This window comes from Macaca nemestrina, chromosome 1 (assembly GCF_043159975.1).
Source record: "Macaca nemestrina isolate mMacNem1 chromosome 1, mMacNem.hap1, whole genome shotgun sequence".
NCBI classification, from domain to species: domain Eukaryota; kingdom Metazoa; phylum Chordata; class Mammalia; order Primates; family Cercopithecidae; genus Macaca; species Macaca nemestrina.
Window position 1 is genome coordinate 84,882,322 of NC_092125.1, and position 23,104 is coordinate 84,905,425.

At 53.2% G+C, this 23,104-nt stretch overlaps 1 protein-coding gene and 1 long non-coding RNA gene across 2 annotated transcripts in view; one reads left to right on the top strand and one right to left on the bottom strand.

Moving 5' to 3' along the window:
* LOC139359142 (uncharacterized) lies at positions 1-5,229 on the top strand. The gene is made up of 2 exons (XR_011614936.1): positions 1-3,333; positions 3,637-5,229. It is a non-coding gene; the product is annotated as an uncharacterized lncRNA (long non-coding RNA).
* Positions 5,230-9,428: 4,199 nt separating this feature from the next.
* The window catches only part of LOC105478632 (inositol-trisphosphate 3-kinase B), a 107,771-nt gene continuing 94,095 nt past the window's right edge, over positions 9,429-23,104 (bottom strand). The window contains exons 5-8 of the mRNA XM_011736143.3: positions 19,893-20,097; positions 17,477-17,578; positions 15,391-15,462; positions 9,429-12,631 (exon numbers count right to left, since the gene is read on the bottom strand). Of these exons, the coding sequence (XP_011734445.2) occupies positions 12,416-12,631; positions 15,391-15,462; positions 17,477-17,578; positions 19,893-20,097 (595 nt within the window). The 3' untranslated portion in view covers positions 9,429-12,415. The remainder of the gene's footprint in view (positions 12,632-15,390; positions 15,463-17,476; positions 17,579-19,892; positions 20,098-23,104) is intronic.

Consider the following 23,104-nt stretch of genomic DNA (forward strand, 5'->3'; position numbering starts at 1 on the left):
TTTTTTTTTTTGTATTTTTAGTAGAGACGGGGTTTCACCGTGTTAGCCAGGATGGTCTGGACCTCCTGACCTAGTGATCCGCCCACCTCGGCCTCCCAAAGTGCTGGGAATACAGGCTGAGCCACTGCGCCCAGCCCATCTTAACTTTCAAGAGAATCGGTTAAGATACAACAAACAGGCTGGGCACGGTGGCTCACACCTGTAATCCCAACATTTTGAGAGGCTAAGAGGAGAGGATCACTTGAAGCCAGGACTTCGACACCAGCCTGGGCAACACAGTGACACCCCCCATCTCAACAGAAAATAATTTTTTAAAAATACCCGGGTGTGGTGGCTCGCACCTGTAGCACCAGCTATTGTGAGGCTGAGGTTGGAGAATAGCTTGAGCATGGGAGGTTGAGGCTGCAGAGAGCCATGATTTCACCACTACACTCCAGCCTGGACAGAAAAAAAAGATACAACAAACAGTTGTGCTGCTGCTAGAAAATGAGAGAGGTTACTTCTTTTTTTTTGAGACAGAGTTTCACTATGTTGCCCAGTCTGGGGTGCAGTGGCACAATCATGGCTCACTGCAGCCTCAACCTCCCAGGCTCAAGCAATCTCCTCACCTCAGCCTCCCAAGTAGCTAGGACTACAGGCTCACCACTAAGCTCAGATTTTTAAATTTTTTTTTAGAGATGGGGCTCTCACTATTTGTCCAGGCTAGTCTTGAACTCCTGGCTTCAAATTATCCTCCCACTTTGGCCTGCTTTGGCTTCCCAAAGGTTACTCCTTCTGAGCAGAACTTTGTTTGAAAGGGGAAAACATACCATTGATATACAGTGGTTTACTATATATCTTTGGCTATAGCCTGTGATAAATTGTGTCTCACTACTATTTATCTTACTCTATTAATTTTTTCATATAGGCAGTACCTAGAGGTTTGGTACAAAACTAAAAGTAACAGAAGGACCCAGTTTGGTGGGAGGAACTCCACCTCCCTCCTCCCCAATTCACCGATGGGTCTCCTTTCCAGAAACAAGGGTCCTTACTAGAGAATTCCTTGCCATCACAAACTGTTACCAACCTAGCTTTTTTTCCAGTTAACAATACAACCTGGGGTGTGCTCCTTCTCAGTGCTGACAGCTGCTTCATTCATTTAAGAGCTGCACAAGGTGGATGTATGTATTTAACCAGCCCCCACAATGACACAGAGGTCATCTTCAATCTTTTACTGTCCCGGAAAGGAACATTCTTGTACCAATGTCATTTGACCTGTGGGTCATGGTATCTGTAAATAAAAAACCTGGATAGTTTTGCTGGGCCACTGAGTATGTGCTTAAAAAATTTCGAATGCTGGCCAGGCACAGTGGCTCACACCTGTAATCTCGGCACTTTGGGAGGCCAAGGTGGGCAGATCACCTGAGGTCAGGAGTTTGAGACTAGCCTGGCCAAAATGGTGAAACACGTCTCTACTAAAAATACAAAAAAATTAGCCGGATGTGGTGGTGGGTGCCTGTAGTCCCAGCTACTCAGGAGGCTGAGGCAGTAGAATCGCTTGAACCCAGGAGGCAGAGGTTGCAGTGAGCCAAGATCGCGCCACTACAGCCTGGGCAACAGAAGTGAAACTCTGCCTCAAAAAAAAAAAAAAAAAAAAAATTGGAATACTTATTGTCAAATTGTCCCTTACAAAAGTAGCATAGCTTTTTAAACTGGCTCACTGATGTATGTGTTGATATATTATTCGTTATTGCTCCTTAATTCATGAGTTTTAGCATTCACAAATAGTTAGATTTTTTTTTTTATATAAACAGATTTTACTAAGAATTTGTGAGCTCCATAAACAGCAAGTCACTGCCCCTGCCCAAGCCCAGATGCTGTTCTAATCCTGACAAGGGCACTGTCATGGATCCTGGGTGATGGGGAATGGAGGTGATCCCAAGGCCTCTCATCTGCTCACTGGAGTACATGGGCTGTGGTAGGCCTTCTAAATTCTATTTTTCCATTCATTTAACTAACATTTTCCAAGTTGCCACTATGTACCAGGCCCCAGGCTGCAGCTGGGGACGCCAAGATGATGACTACTTACAGTGTGGAATAAGTGCCAAAAGAGACGGGCTCGGGGACACGGAATGGGAGCCCATCTCTGTCAGGAGGATTCCGAATGATTTGGGCACAAAGCAGTAACCAGAACAAAATCCTTACACATGTACATGCTTCTGATTATGAAAGTCAATTATGCTTGTTGGGAAATTTTTAAGTAAGCAAAAAACTGTAAGGTAGAAAAGAAAAACCTTTGGGAGGCCAAGGCGGGTGGATCACAGGAGGTCAGGAGTTAGAGACCAGCCTGACCAACATGATGAAACCCCATCTCTAACAAAAATTAAAAAATTAGCCAGGCGTGGTGGTGGGCGCCTATAATCCTAGCTACTTGGGAGGCTGAGGCAGGAGAATCGCTTGAACCTGGGAGGCGGAGGTTGCAGTGAGCCAAGATCGTGCCACTGTACTCTAGCCTGGGAAACAAGAGCAAAACTCAGTCTCAAAAAAAAAAAAAAAAGAAAGAAAGAAAAGAAAAACCACTCATGATCCCATTATCCCATCACTCAAACCAATCTCTGTTAATAATCTGATGTTTTTCTTTTAATTCTAAAACTTCAGGACTCACTGGCACATCCACTTCTGAATTCTGCATTTCTCACTGAGCATGGCAGCGTGTGTCTGCCTGCCTGCGGCGCCCCTGCAATCCTCTGATGCTATCCCCATGACTCCTGCCAAGGTCTGTCTCCTGAACTCCAGGCCCACATGTCCAGCTGGCGTCAGAGGTGGATGTCCCACAGCCACCTGTAACTTGATATGTCTAAACTAAACTCATTCCTGCTCCCCTGCCCTCCAGTCCTGCCTTTCCTCCCATGCTTCCAGCTCAGGGAGGGCCATTCCCATGCTTCTGGCCTATCAGTCAGTCATTCTCGGGGCACCCAGGCCTACCCTGTCACAGCCACAGTGGAAGGGCATCCGTGCGACCTCATCAGCATCTCCCCTGCTCATGGCCTTAACCTCACTTCAGGACCCCATTATCTCTCCTCTGCTTCACCTGACCTCCTCCTAATGAATCTCCTCGCGTTGTCTTCCTTTCTTCTAAGCCACAGGCAGCCAGAGTGACCCCATCACATGCAAATGTGATCTCATCATGCCCCACCTTGACAACCTCCAAGGACACCTGCTTGTCACTGCAGGAAAGTCCACGCCTCACCCTGGCTCCCCAGGCCATGATCCAGCCCTGACACCCTTACCAGCTCCATGAGGGTCCTCTGCTCCCACTGCCTGGAGCGGCTCCAGAAGAAGCATGCTCTAAAGGTGTGTCTGTGACTTTCATGTTCTGCTCCATCCGCCAACCTCTTGGTGCCACATCCTCTGCAAAGCCTCCCTTGAGTGACCTTCTTGTCCCTCTCCTTGGTCAGGCCTCCTCTGTGCCCCGTGGAGCCTCATGTTTACCCCACCATGGCCCTCTTCACACTGCATGCTATGTGCCTGCAAACCTGACCACTGCCACGCCATGCCCTATATCTGGGTTCTCTAATCCTGGCTCTGGCATTCACTAGCTGTGCAAACTTGGTCAAATTATTCAATCTCTCTGAGCATGTTTCCTAATTTATACAGGTATTTATGACAACACTAATAGCACCCCCTCAACTGGCTGTTGTACAGATGAAATAAAGTAACCTGCGTACAGTGCGCACCACCCTGCCCAGCACACAGGAAGCCTTCCCTAACCTTTGGTTTTGGTGATTCCTTCATCATTGCCATGGTCACTGCCTTTCTGCCAGGGCAAAGATGTAGCCAGGCTGGGAGAAGCCACGAAAGAAAGGGAGCTTTCTCTTCTCCAGGACGTCGCTGAGCTCCCGACCCATCTTCCTTTTCTTCGGGCACCTTGTAATGCACCAGACCGTCCAGAAGGGGGCAGCCTCTGCAGGCGGCGCCAGGCTATTTCAGACGTCTCTGTAGGCGGCGGTCTTGATCTCACTCCAGCACGTGTTCTCAGAAAGCATGACTAAAATTGGGCATTTTTTTTCCCATTGAAATAAAAACAGGGCTGCTGTCGACAGCAAACTGGCTCTGTGAGATACTGTTTGTCCATAATTTGCAGAAGCTATTTTTAAAATAACCCAAACACGTGTTGCCACATTGAAAGTCACAGAAATTAGCATTGCACCCCCCCCCCCCCGCCCCCCGCCTCCGCAAAACTGCTTTACTCATTCACAAGCTTGAAAAGGTACAGGTTGGAAGTTAAAAACCATCCAGGATGTTAGTTAGCAACAGATGCACCATTATCAACTGAATGTTTGTGTCCGCCCCCTACCCCAAATTCAAATGTTGAAGCCCTAACCCCTCATGTGTATTTGGAGATGGGGCCTGTGAGGAGGTGGTAAGGGTTGAATGGGTCATAAAGGTGAGGCCCTAACCCAATAGGGCTAGTTGCCTTATAAGCAGAGGAGTGTGCTCTCTGCAGTGTGAGGACGTAGTGAGAAGGTGGCTGTCTGCAAGCCACGAAGAGAGCCCTCTTTAGAAACTGAACTAGCCTAGCATCGATCTTGGACTTTCCACTCTCCAGAATGGTGAGAAAATACATTTCAGTTAAGCCATGCAGTGCGTGCTGTGTTGTTACGGCAGTCCAAGCAGACTGAGACAGGTGTCTGATAGCACTTTGGCCCTCTCTTGTATTACTATTATTATTATTATTTGAGACAGAGTCTCACTCTGTCATCCAGGCTGGAGTGCTGTGGCATGACCTCGGCTCACTGTGAGCTCTGCCTCCTGAGTTCATGCCATTCTCCTGCCTCAGCCTCCCGAGCAGCTGGGACTACAGGTGCCCACCACCACGTCTGGCTAATTTTTTGTATTTTTAGTAGAGACGGGGTTTCCCCATGTTAGCCAGGATGGTCTCAATCTCCTGACCTCGTGATCCGCCTGCCTTGGCCTCCCAAAGTGCTGGGATTACAGGCATGAGTCACCACACCCGGCCCCTCTCGTGTATTATTGTTGTCATTATTACAACAACTAGTTATTTTCTTGTTTTAAAAAAAACCCTGCAAGCCCTCACATCTTGCTAAAGCATGAAATCCATCTTCTCATTCCTGGTTTGCCATCCCCTTTCACACTTGTTTGTTGAATTTGTCATCTCAGGCCCATGCATGGCACTTGAAATGCCAGGAGCAGGCCACAGTTGTTGCAGTAAAACAGCAAGAAAAATGACTTGTCTGCTGTTTCGATGTGTTTGTGGGAACTAGGATAATGTTCCGTGTTTCTGTGGGAGGGCATGGGAGCTAGCCTGTGAGCTAAAGAGTAAACTTGGTTCTGCACAGTCAGTCTGTGGTGAGGAGAGATGACTGGGGTATGGGGGGGTGCCTAGGCTGTGCTGCCCTGAAGGGTTACAGAGATCCCAGAACAAACAGTGCCTCCTTAGAGAGACCCAGGGTCCCCACCTGCATTAGTCCATTTTCACACTGCTGTAAAGAACTACCTAAGACTGGGTAATCTATGAAGAATAAAAGGTTTCATTGGCTCACAGTTCTGCATGGTTGGGGAGGCCTCAGGAAACTTACAATAGTGCCAGAAGGCAAAGAGGAATCTAGGCACGTCTTACATGGTGGCAGGAGAGAGAACGCAAGGCGGAGAACTGCCAAACACTTTTAAATCATCAGATCTTGTAGGAACTCACTTATTATCATGAGAATAGCAGTGGGGAAACCACCCCTATGATCCAATCACCTCCCACCAAGTCCCTCCCTCGACATGAGGTGATTACAATTTAAGACGAGATTTGCAGCGGGGCACGGACACAGAGCCAAACCATATCCCCACCCCACCCCAACTCCCCCAGTCCTACTGGAGAGCAGGTCCTGCCAGTTGATCTTGGGGGCTAGAGCCAAGGGTTGCTGCAACTCAGCTGTCCATACTTCACAGGGCCTGGCCAGGTCTCAAACGAGGACTCAGCTTGACAATGGCTGTCTCAGTAATCCCAGAATAGTGCTGGTGCTGGGGCAAAACCCGCTGCTGGGGAGACCTCCTGGACTGCTCAGGAGTAAGGTGCAGAGTCATGGAAAGGTTTTGAACCTTGTTTCAAAGCCTGCATCTGTTGCCTACCAGCTGTGTGATCTTAGATGAGTTACTCACCCTCTCTGTGCCTTTGCTTTCTTACCTACAAAATGGGGTCGATGAAGCTCATCATAGAGTTTTTTATAAAGATTAAACTACTTAACTTTAATCACCTGGAACGGTGCCTGGCACAAAGCAATCCTTAATTGTTACTGGTTGCCATTATTCTCAGGCAGGAGTTGGCAAACTTTCTCTGTATAGGGACAGATAGTAAATATTTTAGGCTTTGCAGCCGTGCAGTCTCTGTGACAACTACACAATTCAACTCTGCTATTATAGTACTAAAGCAGTTATAGACCAAACATAAGTGAATGGCATGGCTGTTTCCAATAGACTATTTAGGAAATCAGGCAGGCCGTATTTCTAAGGTGACACCTGTTCAGAAGCTGGGCGGTTAAGGGAGTGGAAAAGAGGGGGCTAGGGGCCAGGCAGGTCTCTGATGCACAGAGATGTCACACACTAGAGGGAGCAGGGGAAGGGGCCACTCGTCCATGATGTCTTACCAGGTAGGGTTATTACAAGCCAGGGCCCATACACCATCTGGGCATTTACCAATGGACTTTGGAGGCTGGGGGGTGTCCGTGGGTCCCTAAATTTGTACATAGTATCATTTGTGTATATGCATATGAGTTTTTCTAGAGAGATTTACAGCTTTCTCTAAATTATCTAAGGGATATGTGACCCAAAAGGTGAAGAACTACCATGTTAACACAAGCCACCATCTGGATGTCAGTGAAGACCTCCCAGAGATTGTGGTGCCCTAGCAGATGTGGGGAGGAGAGGTCACAGGGCTGACCTGGCCTACAAGTGCTTAGAAGCAGGCGTCTCCCAGTGCCTCTCCCAGGGTCTTCTCCTCATCGCCGATTCTCAGACTGGTTCGAGGAGTGTTGTTCTGGTGTGCCCTGGTATGGAGATGGCCTCCCCTCAGCAACACCGCTGAGCACTCCCCAGTCAACCTACCGTGGCACCCCACAGAGCTCCTTTATTCTCAGCTTCTCTCCCCTCCCCACACCAGAATTGGGGGGCAGTCCCATGTGACCCCAGCCTCCTGCCCAATCGAGTAAAAGGGTGAAGCCCTCAGTCGAGGACATACAAGGGGCAGAGAGGACCGGCAGGGGCTGGGGGCCGGATGGATGCTGCCCTGCTGGTGTTTGCTGGAAAAGGTCTTGTCCAAACTTAGTTTACACAACGTGCCAGACTGCAGCCACCCAGCCACGGCTAGTATGGTGCCTGTTGGTCTTGAAACCACATCGCCAATGCTGCCACCACTGCAGGGACACGTTATGGGGGTGTGGCACCTGTGCACAGGCTCGGGGCCCCATGGTTACTGGAGAGGCTGATGGTGCCACCCCAGAAATCACACCCGCCGGGAAGACTGACCACTGGGAAACAGAGCCAGCGGGAGCTAGCACAGGTATTTCCATCCCTGCCTCCCCTAGGAGGACTGTCCCCAGACACGGCAGTTCACCCAGTGTCTCTGAAGACATCCCATAAGACTAAGGAGTTGGTCACACTTGCTGCCAAGCAGTGGCCATGGTGACCGGTTTCTAGGGGCCCAGGCTAAGGCAATTGGTGCCAGCAGTGGTCCTGGAAAGCAACTGGTGACTGACCATCCAGGTTTGCAAGGACACAAATGGGACAGCTCATCTGCTTAGAAAACAGCCCGCAGGGTGGAATTCTGCAGTTGGATGGCCCACCAGTCTGAAGGCAATAAAGGGCTCCATTGCTGGACATTGGTTGGCACCTGCAGAGCTGGTTGCTGTGGCATCACCAACAATACCATGTAAGTGAAGGCACAAAAATCTGGAGGGAGCATAATTACCGCATGCCAGTCTGGGGAGAGCAGGTGAAAAGACCCTGTGGCTTTCATCATCTGTACTCCCAGCCTATCACCTCTCAAAGTGATGATAAAGGAAGGATGCAGCCAGGCGCGGTGGCTCATACCTGTAATCCCAGCACTTTAGGAGGCTGAGGTGGGAGGACTGCTTGAGGCCAGGAGTTTGAGACCAGCCTAGGAAATATGGTGAAACCCCATCTCTACAAAAAATGCAAAAAAGTTAGCTGGGTGTGGTGGTGCATGCCTGTGGTCCCAGCTACTCAGGAGGCTGAGGTGGGAGGATCACATGAGCCCAGGAGGTGGAGGCTGTAGTGAGCCGTGATTGTGGTACTGCACTCCAGCCTGGGCAACAGAGGAAGACTAAAGAAGGGAAGAGAAGGGAAGGGAAGGGAAAGGAATGGAGGGGAGGGGAGGGGAGGGGAGAAAGAAAGAAGAAAGAAAGAAGAGAGAAAGAGAGAGAGAAAGAAAAAGAAAGGAGGGAGGGAGGAAGAGAGGGAAAAAAGAAGGAAAGAAGGAAGGAAGGAGGAAGAAAAGGAAGCAAGGAGGGAAGGAAGGAGGAAGAAAGAAGGAAGCAAAGAAGGAAGGAAGGGAAAAAAGAAGGAAAGGAGGGAGGGAGGGAGGAAAGGAAACAAGAAAGGAGAAAGGAGGAGAAAGGAGAAAAAGGAAGGACCTCCATCTCCAAATAAAGAATTCTGAGTTCTGCAAATGAAGCCCCCAGCAATCCAGAGCTAGGGAGAGGCCTAAAGGAAAGTGCACAGTAGCAGATGATGAAGCCATCACGATGTGTGGCAAGGGCTTTGCCCCCAAAGGTCTTTTCTGGACGCCCCAGCCAAGCAGCCATGAACTAGTTCTCCAGACCCTCCCTGGGCTGCCACTGTGTGCCAAGTAAGGGGCTTAGAGCCTGGGATCTGGGCCAAAGATAAGACAAGCTCTCTGCCCTCCAGACACTGCTCCCCATCCCAATCCCCACCCCCAGTTAGGAGGACGACAGAATTGGTTTTCAATCAACGCACATTCTAGATTCAAATCCCTGCTTCCCACTTAGGTCAAGTTGCTTGATCTAAACCTCAGTTTCCTCATCTGTAAAACAGACACTATAAATCTTTGTTCAGGGAATTGATCTGGGTAAAACAGGAACTTTGATGGGCGCGTTCAGCCCCAGTCTAGCTTGGAGTAAGGCCCCAGAAGCGATCGCTGCACCGGAGACCCCCGGCTTGCGGGCAGTGCTTCTCGGTTGATGTTCTAGTCTCTGAGCTACTATTTCAAAGTTTTGTAAGGGTTAAAAAGACTCGTTTTGGAGAGTGGTTTATATTCTTTACAAGTTAAAATGTTATCCAATCTGACACCCACTCTCCTAACAGCCCCCATGCAGGCCCTCTAGCTTCCTAAGACTCCCCAGCCTGCCCCTCAGCCAGGTGTCAAGGGTTGGGGGCCTGAAGGATCACACCACAGACAGCGCTGGTCTCCAAGGCTTTATTCAGGAAGGTTTGCATCTGTTTGACAGGCACTGTGCAGGGGGTTTGTAACAGTTCAGTTTTCTCCAAGGTCCCATGGGGAGAGGGGTGCAGAACAGAAAGAGCCTCTCGGCAGGTGTTGGGGGGGGGTCCTCTCCTCCAGAACAAAGGCCACTGATGAGGTGAACACCCCAGAGCCAGGGGCTGGGTTATATACAAAAGGGGTGGACAGATGCAGAGAAACTCAAAGCTAAATACAACTGAAGGAGGAAAGAGTCCATCTCATGGGGTCAGGGCTTCTTCTGGGCTCTTTCTACCAAGTGGAAAAGGAAGTTCAAAATAAACGCAAAGCTTTCAAGGAGAAACAAGTCCAGCCTTTCGGTCTTAGTGTTCTGTGCAATTTTAAAACCCAACAAAATAAATATAATTTAAAAATGCCTTACATGACACTAAAGGCAAGCATGGGAAAAGCAAGCAGTTGAGGAAACCTTCCGAGAATGCTAAGCAGTGCTGAATGCCAAGAAGTCCCTGGGCACCCTGGAGGACGGGGCAAGAGGGCCCAGCGCCCATCCACCTGGGCACAGGTACACAGAGTTTGTCCTGCCTGCTGGCACCTGCACTGCCAGGACCCAAGGAGTCCCTGTGGCGATGAGGGCTGGGCAGGCATGGTCTTCCAGGCTGTCAGGGCAGAGGTTCTGGGAGATTCCATTTCAGAATCCATCTATCCCACTGAGACAAAGGGAAGGGCCAGATGGCAGGGAAGCAGCTGGCAGAATGGCTTGAGAGACAGAGTAGGTGTGGAAGAGAACTAGCATGGTAAACACAGAAAAAGAAAAAAAAAAACAAAACCAGAAAACAAAAACCCTAAGTAACAGAATAACCCTAAAGTGATGCTATTTCACACACTTTCACATATTTAAGGTAACCCACAGCAAAGTATTGCCAGTAAGAGGCCCCATGGGCCTCCATTAATAAGCACATCATTTGCATATTAGCACATTGTTTGCAAACAACTGGTGTCTGCCTAAAGTGCTTGGAACATTTTGTTCTCTTAAACAGGCCCCCTGTAATTTTCGTTCATATCATGATTTGCTTTAGCAAACTTCTTTCACAGATGGAAGAGGATAACTTTTGGTCAGTCCATAGTCATATAATCTTTACGTCTGAATTAATGATGCCCCTGCCCTGCAGATGGCTGAAGCACAGACCACCAGGGTCCCTTCTAGCCCAAAAGTCACTACAGCTCCAGAGGCCGAGTTGACTTTGGCTCCCCAACGCCCCCGTCCTGCTGCCTCCCAGATCACATGCTGCCACGAGGTCTCTCGTGCTCCACCGGGTGCGGGTGTGGCCTTTAGCAAGTCAGCCCACACAGGAGCTCACCACTGTTTTAAACAAGAGCCAGGAAGTTTAAGTGATTTCCTTTTTTAAAATCTGTACTTATACATCCTCATGTGTCCCACCCTCCACCCCCACCAAGTGTCACTCACACTTCCAGCACAAAAGGGGAAATGTACGTGGGCAGGCTGACAGTTCCCCAGAGACCCTGGGGCGGTGGGGTGGGCAGTGGTTACTCCAGACACACACACCTTGATCCACAGTCTCCCTCTGTGTCCCTAGCTCCTGGACTCTCGCAGCTCCTGTACCTCTGACAGCAAAGGAGTCGGTGGCAAGCCCCAAGGAGCCTGGGACAGAGCTTGGGGTTTTGTTCTTAAGAAATCATGTGAATTTTACATTCCCCTCCATAACAGACTCACTGGCTTTCAGTTAAAATTGGGCTTAAATAGGTCTTCCATGAATCTTCAAAAGCAAAGACTTCAGGAAGAGGTGCCTGGAGCACGCCCTGGCATCCACTACATACCCTGCAAAATACCCACACTACATTGGAGAAGCAGGAATCTAAGCCCTTTAGGCGGTTAAGACTTATTTCAGAGGCAGTAACAAATGATGCCAGGAGGCCACCATGGCATCTCTGGAAGCCAGAAGCCTGCCTTCTTCCTGCCTGGCACGGACCTGAGCTCCTCCCCTATTTCTAGATCTGCAAGGGACTCTGGGCCCCATGACAGGAGCCCACATACGCAAGCAGGGTTGACCAACTAGCATCAGGTAGGTGAAGGTCAAGAAAAGTGTGTCCCTCCCTGGGGCCAGGGCCCAGAGACTCTATAGGTCCCATCTTCCCCTGGTCGCACCCCTGGAGCTCAGCGTGGCACAATGTGCCTTCTGAACTCACGGGTTGCAATTCCAAATGGAAGAGCACAGCTTCTGCTCGCCTCCTCTGGGAAGGCCTAGATCAGAGAACACAGCCAAGCTGGCTTCAGCCTTCTCCTGGCTCCTGGGTCTGGCCTGGAGCCGGCGGTTTCCATACCAGATGGGTGGGGGGCCTTGCCTGAGCAGCCCTGGAGAGGCCACCAAGGCATCCCTGAGGCTGCTAATTGGAAGACACTTTGCTCACAGTCAACATGTGGTTCCCTGATGGTTTTGTGCCCCAACTACCAGAAAACCCTGCTCCCAGCCAGGCACCAGGAACCCGGCCGGCCCCCTGGGCTCTCAGGTGGGGAGGCCCTGGCAGAAACAACACTGTGCTTGGCAGCACTCTAACAGCACTGGCCGCCAGGGGGCAGCAGGCCTCCGCAGGTGGTCGGTCCAGGCTGGCGCTTCCTAGGGGGCTCCCAGAGGCAGGGCTCATCTGGTAGGGTCCCCTCAGCACCCAGGGACCCCCTTCAGTTCTACACCTGACCCACCTCTCAGACGGGGCATTTCTCTTCTAGTAGGTGACCCTCTCTACAAAGAGCAGTCCAAACACCACCTCCAAGCCCTGAAGTTAGGAAAATGACTAGAAACTCTCATCTCTTCTACAAAGTGTCTTGTAGTGCAGTTCGGGAGGGTCAGTTCTGGGTTTGAGCCCAGGTGGAAGTGAAGAAAAGTTAGGAATGAGAAAGGAAGCACAGGGGGAGGAAAGGAGGCCCAGGCGAGGGCCAGGGAGGGCGTGGGCAGCTCAGGCAAGTGGGGCATCCTGGGACATTTCTGTCAGGATGTCGATGAGGTTGTTCAGCCCCGAGAGGTAGCCATCCTCCCGGTTCCCCTCCTGCCAGGGGACGTCATGCTGCAGGGTCTGGCCCTCAGGCAGGGGTGTGGTTTTCCCAAAGTCGATCATCCACACTTTGGCCTGTTCCTTCTTGTCATGGATGAAGAGGAGGGAGCTGCCAATGACCTGAGGGGAACAGGGGGGTGAAGGGTGAGCTGGAGCCCCACCCTGCCTTTCCCACTGCGGCCTGGGGCTGGGTGACCAGGTGGGGAGGCTCGCTCAGGCCGGCGCCTGCAATTCCAATCCCCATTTTCAGCCAGGCAGCAGAGCTGGCCCAAGAATGGCCATGCCTGGGCAGAGGGCACTGGGTTCCAGGGTTGGTGACCACCCTTCTGTGTGGGCAGCAGCAGGCACCCCTTCATGCCCCGACTCTGGCCTGCACACTTTCCACTCCTTCCCTCTTTCTTTCCTTCCTTCCTTTCCTTCCTTCCCTCTAGACAGGGTCTTACTCTGTCGCCCTGGCTGGAGTGCAGTGGTACAACCTCCCGGGCTCGAGCGATCCTCCCACCACAGCCTCCCAAGTAGTTGGGACTACAGGCATGTACCACCATGCCTGGCAAATTTTTTGTTTTTCATTTCTGTAGAGACAGGGTTTCACTATGTTACCCAGGCTGGTCTCAAACTCCTAAGCTCAAGCCAACCTCCTGCCTTGGCCTTGGAAAGTGCTGAGATTAGAGGCATGGATCACTGCACCTGGGCAAAGTTTCCACTCTTTCTAGACCACAACCAAACCTGGGGCCTCGCCCTTCCCCCTCCTAGAACCTGACTCCTCCCAAACACTCTGGAGGGAATCACAGTGAAAGGGAAGGTGCCCAGAAGAGTCCAAACTCTCCAGGGGTGGGGGTGGAAAAGAATCCATTTCAAATGCACACAGCACCCCACCGCAGCAGCACAATCCCCTGCAGATTCAGGGCGGACAGGCCCTATAGGGCCTTCCCAGCCTGGCCCAGGGACAGTGGGCACCAAAGAGCCTGCCCCTCCTGGGAGAGCTCAGAGCCTCTGCGTGGGAGCGAGGCGCTTTCCCAAATACGGCCACACATACCCCTGGGTCACCTGAGTGGGGCCAGAGGAAGGCCAGGGGGCACAGAAAGGGCTGAGGTGATATTCCAGCTTCCAGCAGTGCAGGGCAGGTGGGGCCCCTGGCGAGGCTGAGCCCAGAAAAGGGGCTTCCTCTTTCCAGGTGGAAAACAACAGACCCCAGCTGATTTGGCCTCTTTCCAGACCTTAAGGGAGACTCCAAAACGTGTAGAACAAAATGCTTTTCCAAGAAATGAAAGCAGAAGTGTTGAAGAAGGGTGGGAACGGCTTTGAGCCAAAGCTCTGTGGCCTGAAGTCCTCCGAGGCTCGGCCCCTGGGGTCAGGCAGCCAGGCAGCACCCCCATCCTCCAGAAAGGCAGCTGGGACAAAGGGGGCTCTGGCAGGAGGCACGAGGATGCTTCATCAAGTGGAAAGGAGAGGCCCCAGGAGGAGCTGAGGGTCGTCTAGGGGACGAGGAGAGCAAAGAACATTCTGAGAAGGACCGAGCTCCCTGCTAGGGGCAGATCAAAGCCTGAGTCTCCTCTCTAGGTGTGCCACCCCCCTCCTCGCAGCCATCCTCTCCAGGTGCCCCGAAGGGAATGACATCCAGGAGCAAGGTAGGCCATCTGCCTGAGAAGGGCCGGTGGTGTAGTTTGCAGAAAGATGCACCGCCCTGCTGGGTGCCCCAGGGCTGACCCTATGAGTTCCTACTACTGGCTCCGCAGCCTTCTCTGTGGGCAGGGCATAGGCTGAGGCCACCTCCATACAAGACCCCATACAAGAGGGCCTCCACAAGACAGGCCAGTGAGAGGGGCTGCTTTCCTGAACCACCTACACAGCTGCAGGGAGCCACAGGATCCCACTTCACACCCATGGGGTTAGGCAGCCTCAACACTGCAGCTGTGTGTGTGTGTGTGTGTGGGCGTGTGACTGGTAAAGGCATGCATGTTTGTGTATGAGTGGGTGTGCACACAAAAATGTGTATGTAGATATATGAATACATGTGTGAGTGTGTATGTAGATATATGAATACATGAGTGTGTATGTGTATGACTTGTGTCAATGTGTGATGTATCAATGTGTGTGCATGCATGTGACTGTGATTTGTGTGTGTGTGAATGTGTGTGTGATTTGTGAATGCATGTGGGAATGTGTGTGCATGTAGGGTTTATGAGTGTGATCTGTGAATGTGTGTGAATGTGTATATGCACGTAGGGTTTATGAGTGTGATCTGTGAATGTGTGTGGTATAGGATTGATAAGTGTGGGATCTGTGAATGTGTCATGTGGCTGGGGACCCGGACTCCCCATGTCAGGGTCTCATACCCCTCCAGGGAACCTGCCGATGCCTCCCAGAGCCTCTCTCAGGTGTCTCAGTTCCCCACCTGCTGCCCGCCTCCCCTGCCAACCAACATATGCAAAGGTGGGAGGTTCCAGCCCCGCCCGAGAGTGACACCTGAAGACCTGCCTGCCCTCCTCAGGGTCTCATCTGAAGATGTAGGTGGTGGTCGGTGGGTGCCCGGCTATTCTAGCAGCTCAGAGAGCTTCTGCCCTAAGACCATGGGGTGTGTGGGATAGAAGTCCTGCCACAGCTGCCCAGAATGGACAAGACTCTGGAGCTGGAAGGACAAGGGAGGAGAAAGGGGGCAATAGCCAGGGGTCTCAGGCAGGACAGCCTGTGTGGTCACCCTAGGGAGCATTAAGACGCAGCTCCCCCATGCAGCGAGGGGGCTGGTCCCTGATGGCCTGCCTCTGGCTGCACCAACCTGAAAATGCCCGACCCCACCCCGCCCCGGGCTTCTGAAAGAAGAAGGCCTGTCGGCATGCACAGCATTCTGCTCAAGAGGGCAAAAGTTTGCCAATATCTACCTCGTGGCACTTGAAGAAGGGAGAAACTTCTAGAGTGGTTCGAATGGCCTTCAGCCGGTCCCGATAGGCGATCTGGGAATAAAAAGAGGACCATTTTTAAACACTGCGTAGGGGGAAGGGGTGGATTTTAGTCCATTTAGCTCATTAGAGTCACCTACTGTAGAAATGGCAGTGACCTTACACCCTGATCATTTATTCCAACCTCCTTATCTACAAATGAAGATACTGCAGCCCAGAGGAGGGGCTGCAGCTGGGGCTCCGCTGCCGCCCTTTCTCCCACCAACCTTTCTCCATGAACAGGAGGCGTGGGGAGGGCAGTATCAGAACACCCACACAGCCTCTAGCGGTTCCTCCTGTGAGTGTGGTTCACCCTGAATGCCGGACGTCTAGACGCATCTTCCTGCAAGCAGGGCTGCTATGGCGACTTTCTCAGCATAAATGTCAGTACCCTTGACTTTTGAAAGGACAGAGTAAGAGGGAGAACCACAAATATCTCTCCCAGTGGCCTCTCCATGGAGCCCTATAAACTCGTGTCAAGCTGTGTTGGCCTTGGGGGTGCCCCATCCTCCCCAGAGGCCAGCTCTGTGGGTCTTACCCGCCGGCTGCGTTGGGAAGCCCGTCATACACAGGTACAGAGTTCCTCAATGCCTGCTGGAAAGCAGTGACAGCTGGCAGGGCCAGCCGAGCAGCCCCCGGAGTGTTCAGCACCAGGAACAAACCCCTGTCGATCTCAGGCATAGGAGGCATGTTCCATGGTGGCCACTGCTAAGGGGCTGAGATCCTCCCCTGCAGGGGACTCAGGAACTGGAGGACTTGGGCTACGAAAGAGTCAGGTGCATTCCCCGTGCCTGCAGCCTCAGAGCTTGCCAGGAGCCAAGGGAAGCCTCCCCAGCTTGAAAAGGAAGATTTCCCAGTTCCAGTCAGTACTGAGTCTCCTTGGAGAAACGGCTACCTGGTCCTCCCCTACTTGTTCTGCAGCTGCTGTGGCCTGTTCAGAAGGTGCTGTTCACAGGGGCTCTAGGGCCTGTGTCCCAGATGTGCCTGGATCTATGACTGTCCCGGGGAGCTGTGCACTTGGGCCACAGTGGCACAATATTCCCTAATTCAGCTGGAAGGGTCAGTGCTCTGGTCCCAGTGGGCAGAACGTCTATCCAGCCTGTGGGTCGCTGCAGCAGCAATACACAAGACAGAACTTTGTCATGAACTTGCACAACCCACACCCCCAGACTTGGAGACAGCATGCCAGCTCTCCCTGGCAGGGGGCAGTGTGACCTTGGGCACACAAGATGGGGACAAACAGGTCTACCCACAGCAGGTCTGCTGTGAAGATTTGCCACACACTTGGCATGACACCTGGCAGACGGCGGGCACTGTGGAAACCCAGCAGTTCTCTCTCAGGGGATGGGAAATGCTCTCTGGAGCTATGGGGCCGATGGCTAAGGGAGAGTCAGTGAGTGTCCACCAAGCTTCCCCGCCTACCCGACGCGTGCCTGGGACAAGCACATTGCCTTCCTCTTCACTTTCCAAGCTGAAGCCTGGGGCCAGGATGGATACACACTTTCCTGGGTACAAACTTCAGTGCCTTTGACCTTTTTTTTTTTTTTTTGAGACAGTTTCACTCTTGTTGCCCAGGCTGAAGTGCAATGGCAAAATCTCAGCTCACTGCAACCTCCGTCTCCCGGGTTCAAGCAATTATCCTGCCTCAGCCTCCCAAGTAGCTGGAATTACAGGCATGCGCTACCATGTCTGGCTAATTTTTGTGTTTTTAGTAGAGACGGAGTTTCACCATGTTGGCCAGGCTGGTCTCGAACTTCTGACCTCAGGTGATCCGCCTGCCGTGGCCTCCCAAAGTGCTGGGATTATAGGTGTGAGCCACCACGCCCAGCGTGCCTTTGACTTTTGAAAGGGCGGAATGAGAGAGCCACAAAAGTCTCTGCCAGCGGCCTCTCTACAGAGCCCTACAAACTCGGGTTGGGGTGTGCTGTCCCTGGGGGTGCTTTGTCCTCCCCTTAGGCACCTCCAGAGTAGACACAGTTGTCCCTTCCTGGCTGGCTGGAGAGACCCTCTCTGGAGGTGCCAGACTCACCAGGATGTTATGGTTTCCTTTAGTGAACTCTCTGAAGGCCTCGGTGACCTGCTCCCTCGTTTTGGTCTTCTTGAAGTCCCGGTTCACGGTGCCGTCTTCTTTCTGAGAAAAAGAACAACACCCCACCCCGAAGGGGGTCAGCAGGGACCCTCGGGCAAAGACTGTTCTCACCCACCCAACACCACAGAGCAGGCGAGCCCCATCTGGACCCGGGGGAGGGCCAGCGGAGGCACCCAGGTGTCCGCATATGGCGCATGGAGGTGGCATGCACAGCAGAGGGGAGCCTGCCCTGTGCCCAGACACAGGGGAACACAGAGGGTGGCACTGACATCCCTAGACAAGTGAACAGTGGTAGGAAAGGCCCGGAGATGTGAGGGTCATCTGGGCCAAGGATGGAGTAGCATGGCCAGGGTCTGGCCCGTCCTGAGTGCAACAGCAGGGCCGAGACAGAGGGTCGGCCTCAACTTCCCACTCCGGGGCCTGGGCCCTGAAACCGGTGCCCAGAGGTCCCTGCCCTCCAGAGGCACCTCCCCCCAGCACAGGCAGGAGAGACTTGCTCCTGCCCTGAGCTCAGGTTGACTTCCTTTATAATCTATCATCTCTTCTTTCAGGTTTTCTGAAAGCCAGGATCCAATACAGCCCTGCTCATCTCTGCTCCCTCGCCCACCCCACTCCCATCTTCTTGGCCCCAGCACTATCTCCGTTCAGTTTGTCCTGGGCCCGCATGTGGGGCTTTGCTGACCTATGAGGAAATTTGTTCTTTAGGGACAAAGGGTGAGAAAGGAATGCTCTGCCAGGAGTCCCAACAGTGGGCCGTGTCTGCCCTCAGGCTGGAGATTACTTCAGCTGCGTCCTCACTGTGGCTGCCTTTGACAGGACTGGCAGGACCTGGGGACGAGAGAGCAGCCCTGGGTGCAGAAGGGGCCGAGAGCGGGGGACCACAGGCAGCGCACCCCAGGCAGAGCCTCTCGGCTAAGGCTGGGGTGGGCAGGTGACGGTGAAGACAGCTGGCTTCTCTCTGAGCGGGAAGACAGGCTGTTGGCCGTTCTGATGGCTGGACAATAGGCAGAGACCAAGAGCACATCCTGCTTGAGAGGGAGAGGTGAAGGGAAAGTGGATTGTTTCGAACAAATAAAGTAAGGAAAGCAAGTGCTAAGGAGAAGGAAGAGGGGTACAGAATTTGCATCCAGTCTCAGAGCTGGATGCAAAAAAGAGGGAAAGGCTACAAAAGACAAAAAAGGGGGCAAATGCCTTTCTCAGCCCAGAGCTCGCAAAGCAGCTGTCCCGGGGGAAGGTAAAAACTTCCCCCACACGCCACTGTGGGCAGCGAGCCATTGACAACTTTGGAAGCATACGTCTAAATGCCATCTGAAAGGAGGCTGAGGGGAACCTCCCACCAGGACCATCGGCTGCCCAACCCTGACTCCAGGCTGGACCCTGGAGATGATGTAGACCACGAATGGACAGAGAATGGGAGACCTGACAACCCCACAGGGACTGCCATCTGCTCTAGAGGGACAGCTTCTGAGACCCTGAGGGGCTGGCGCCCCAAAGCCCTGCTCTTGCAAATTTAACAGCAAGGGTGCACGCAGGGGCCCAGGACAGGGAGGTCAATTCAGACAGTGCCAGTGATCAATCCAGACAGTCATCAATCCAGACAGCGCCAGTTCCCCAATTTATTCTGGGGAAAGTAAACAAACGTTTGAGCATAATCACATATAGGAAGCTTCTGTGTGCCCATAGCCAGAGTTAAGAACTTTTCTGCCAGATACACATAGGTATAAAGGGATAGAAGGGAAAGAGCTATCATTTTGTAAACCACGAACACAAAGTAAATATATTAATTAGGGGAATATTACTTTTACTTACAAAGTTTGTCATGTTTATTTGGGGCTTATGTTTCTATTTCTGTTCCAATAAATATTTTGAAATTTCAAAAAAAAAAAAAAAAGAAGAAGAAGAAGATCGAAGAGCAAAGAGGAGAGAATGCGGTTTCTGAGGGACCCTGGCTCCAACATCAAAGGCGGCCAGCATGCTCCTCCCTTCCCTGAACTGTCTGCCAGTCCCGGTCTGCAGCCACAGCAGAATGAACCAGCTCCTCCACAGGCATCCCGTAGGCAGCTCTCGCCTGGCTCTTGGTGCCAGGCACCGTCTGGGCTAAATGGAGAGTCCTCGGCAGAGGGCTGACAGCTGGGCAGGCTGGAAGCCACTCTGCTCTGAGGCCTGAGCCCCCTACACAGCTATCCTGCCTGAGGAATAGGCTGAGGTCTCCAAATGTCTGGCCTTGGGGCGGGCCACCCACACTCTGAGCCTATGCTTGGAGAAGCTTACAGCTTCCAAAGGGCCCTGAGAGAAGCCAAGCCCCCCGAGGTGGGCACGGGTGGGGCCTGAGGCTGCGCTCACTTGCCGGCCTCACCTTGATTCCCTCGATCCTGAACCCCAGGGTGGCCGTGGAGCTGATGGTCTCCCGCCACTGCATGTACCGCGGCTTGGTCACAGCCCGCTGTGCTTTCTCCTCCTCAGTGGGGGCCTCGGGGTCCACCTCGATCATCTTCTGGTACATGTCCTTCCGCAGGCTGGGCTTCTTCCGGGCCTTGGTGAGCTCCTCCTCCAGGTAGGTCCTGTGTAGGAGGGGAGGCGACATGAGGGCTGCGGCCTGGGGCAGGGCTCACCAGCAGCTCCTTTCCCGCCTGGTGGATGAACGTTCGGGGCGTGTGTTGCCCGACAGCCGCAGTCAGCTCAGCGCCCTGAGTCAAGGCACGACCTTGGGAGGGGGCGGCAGACTCTGTTCCAGCTGGGGCTGGCTCTAATTTTTTTTTCTTTGTTTAGATAATTTTTTTAGTAGATAGGGGAGTCTTGCTATGTTGCCCAGGCTGGTCTCAAATTTCTAGCCTCAAGTGATCCTCCCACCTCGGCCTCCTAAAGTGCTGGGATTACAGGTGTGCACCACTACCCAGCCTGGGGTTGGCTCTTGATCCAGGAGAAAAGGGGCAGCCTCACTGAATCGGACTGCCTTCACTCAGAGCCTCCTCAGGAGACCCCTCCTCAGGAGACCCCTACAGGAACCGGCAGAAGAAGGAAGACGGAGGCAGGGCAGTGGGGCGGGGGGCTTGTCCTGATCCTGCTGCTACAGTGGAGCTGAGAGAGGGGACTTGGGGGCAGGGTCTACTCCGGGTTCCACTGTACCCCCTTGGCTGCCTGGGCCCTTCCATAAAGTGAGGGCTTCCAAAGCCAGAAGCTGTCCTGGCGGGAGAAGTCCGTCCTCCTCAAGCCCCAATCTCTGCTGCTCTCAGGCAGCCTGAAGGCTGAGCCTGCCCGTAAGTGTCTCTGCTCTTTCCAAAGAGGGGAAATCTTCTGGAGCACAAAGTTCAGGTCAGAAGGTGGTTTCGGAAGGGGCCCCAGTGTGGATGGAGAAGCCCGTAGTGTGGGGGAAAGGCAGGGAGCTCCCTCAGCCTCTGCTCATCCTGGAGACATGCTGGCACACCCCACCCCATCGACACCAGGCCTCCTCATAGGTGAGCCCCCAGCCCAAAAAGCCTGAGAAAATGCTTCCAACTGAACTGCCTCATGGCCCTGGCCTCCACACAAACAGCTCCAGCTGAACTGGCGGGGACCACCTAGAGACGGGGAGGTAACAGGGGCAGGGGCAGCAGAGAACCTGAGCAGCCTGGGGCTGAATCGCTGGCCCTGAGCTACCGGGACACAACCCCTCCCCCAGCACACACCTCTGTGCTTCTACCTTCTCCAGAGCAGAGGTGGGGTGAGTCATCCCACCCCCGCTCCCCTGCTCTCTTTTTAGAGCCCCAGTCTCCCTACACAACAGGCTCAGAGGCTGCCCACAGCCCTTGAGGAGGCAGAAATCAGCAGTGTCAGTTGCAGGATGGGGAAGTTTTCTCCCCTTTGCCCTGTGTGGGTGGGAGCTGCCCACAGAGGCCCCGCCCACCTGCCCTCCACCTGACCCTCCACTCTTCCCACATCTGTCTCCCAGGCCTTGTTCCAACACTGCCCACCAACTTCTCCAAGTTGCTGGTTTGGGACCCAGAACAGACTAAACAAAAACTACAGCGTCTTAAAAATGACAGGCTTTAGAAACCACTGTATTAACTGAAATTTGCAGTGAAAGAAATGGGAAGAAAAAAACAAATCCTTTGGGTGTGAACTTAGGCCTGGCTGGTTAGGACCTTCCAGGAGGTGATGAGGGCTAGAGGGGGAGGTCAGTAGCTTTGGGTTGGGCCCGGGCATGCACACACACCCATGTGCGCACATACACACACACACATGCTCATGCACACACATGCACATAAACACGGACTCCTGTGCACCACTGCACACACAGGTGCACCCATGCAGGACACGCACAGAGTATACCCCTCACATCCAGAGTCAGGTCAGTGGTGACGGGGGCGCTGAGGCAGAGGCTGCATGTGCATCCGTGTGTGTACCATGTAGAAAAGGGGCAGCCAGGCTGGGGGAGGGACTCCTGAGGGTGCTATAGGGGCCCGCATGGTGGGTATCTGCACTTCTGCAAAGAGCTCTCAGCACCTCCTTAAACAGGAAGCAGACCTCAATGTGAAATCCCTTTTCGCATGGCCTTTTCTCCAAAAAGGGCCCCCGTGGCTCAAAGAGCTGCCCAGGAGAGGAAAGGGGCTGGGGGGGAGATGCCCACAGGGGGTGCCAGCTGGATGGTGGAGCGGGAAGCCCACAGGGAGGTAAGGTAAGGCTCAGCTCCTCCCCACACTCCCCTGCCTGCCCGAGGCAAAGTCAAAGCTCCAAGCCATGCAGAGAAGCAGAGACCTGCTCGCCCACTCACAGGACGCTGGGGGAGGAGGGGACTCAAGACCAGGTGGAGGAAGTACTCCTTTGAGACAGGCCAGCCCAGGGAGCCAACAGGTGGCAGACAAAAGCCACCCAGAGCTCCTAAAGGGCAGAGGTGCTAGGGATGGGCTTTCACCTGCACTCCCCAGGCTGCTGGTCCCGATGTCAGGAAGACAGTGCTGACTCTCCAGGACAAGTCACAAACCTCAGAGCATGCCCCAGAGCCACTGAGCCTGTGTCGGTGGGAGCCAGAGTCCCAAGAAGCCCCGAGGTGCAGACACCACCAGCAACTGCATCACATTCTCCTTAGTGCCACCCCTCTGCCCCCGCCATGCCCAGGACTGTTTGGTGACCAGCCCTTCCATTTCTCTGTGACATGTCTCAAACCCTTGTGCCCTGGGACTCAGCATTTGAGGTAGCCCTGGGCTCCAGCCTCCTCACCCTGTCATGGAAAGGCCACATTCTGGAGGTGACCATGAGCGGCCAGTCTTGGGAGAGGCTCTGCAGCCAAGAGTTCTGGATGAACGCATTTGGGGGAAGGCCACAGTCCACAGCCCAGATGGAACTAGCCTGGCACCTCAGGGAAATGCCATGGAAGCTGGGTCCCACACAGCTCCCTTGGGAAGGGCTGGGCTGCAGCTGGGGGCCTGATTTGCAGTCAAGCAAGCCTGGTGCAGAACTGCACCAATCTGCTGCCTGGTTGGGTGGCCTTGATGAGTCACTGAACCTCCTGGTGACAGAATCCTCCTGCTTATACTGGAACATGACCCATCTCCCAGAATGGCAGTGAGAACCCAATGGGATAAATAATGG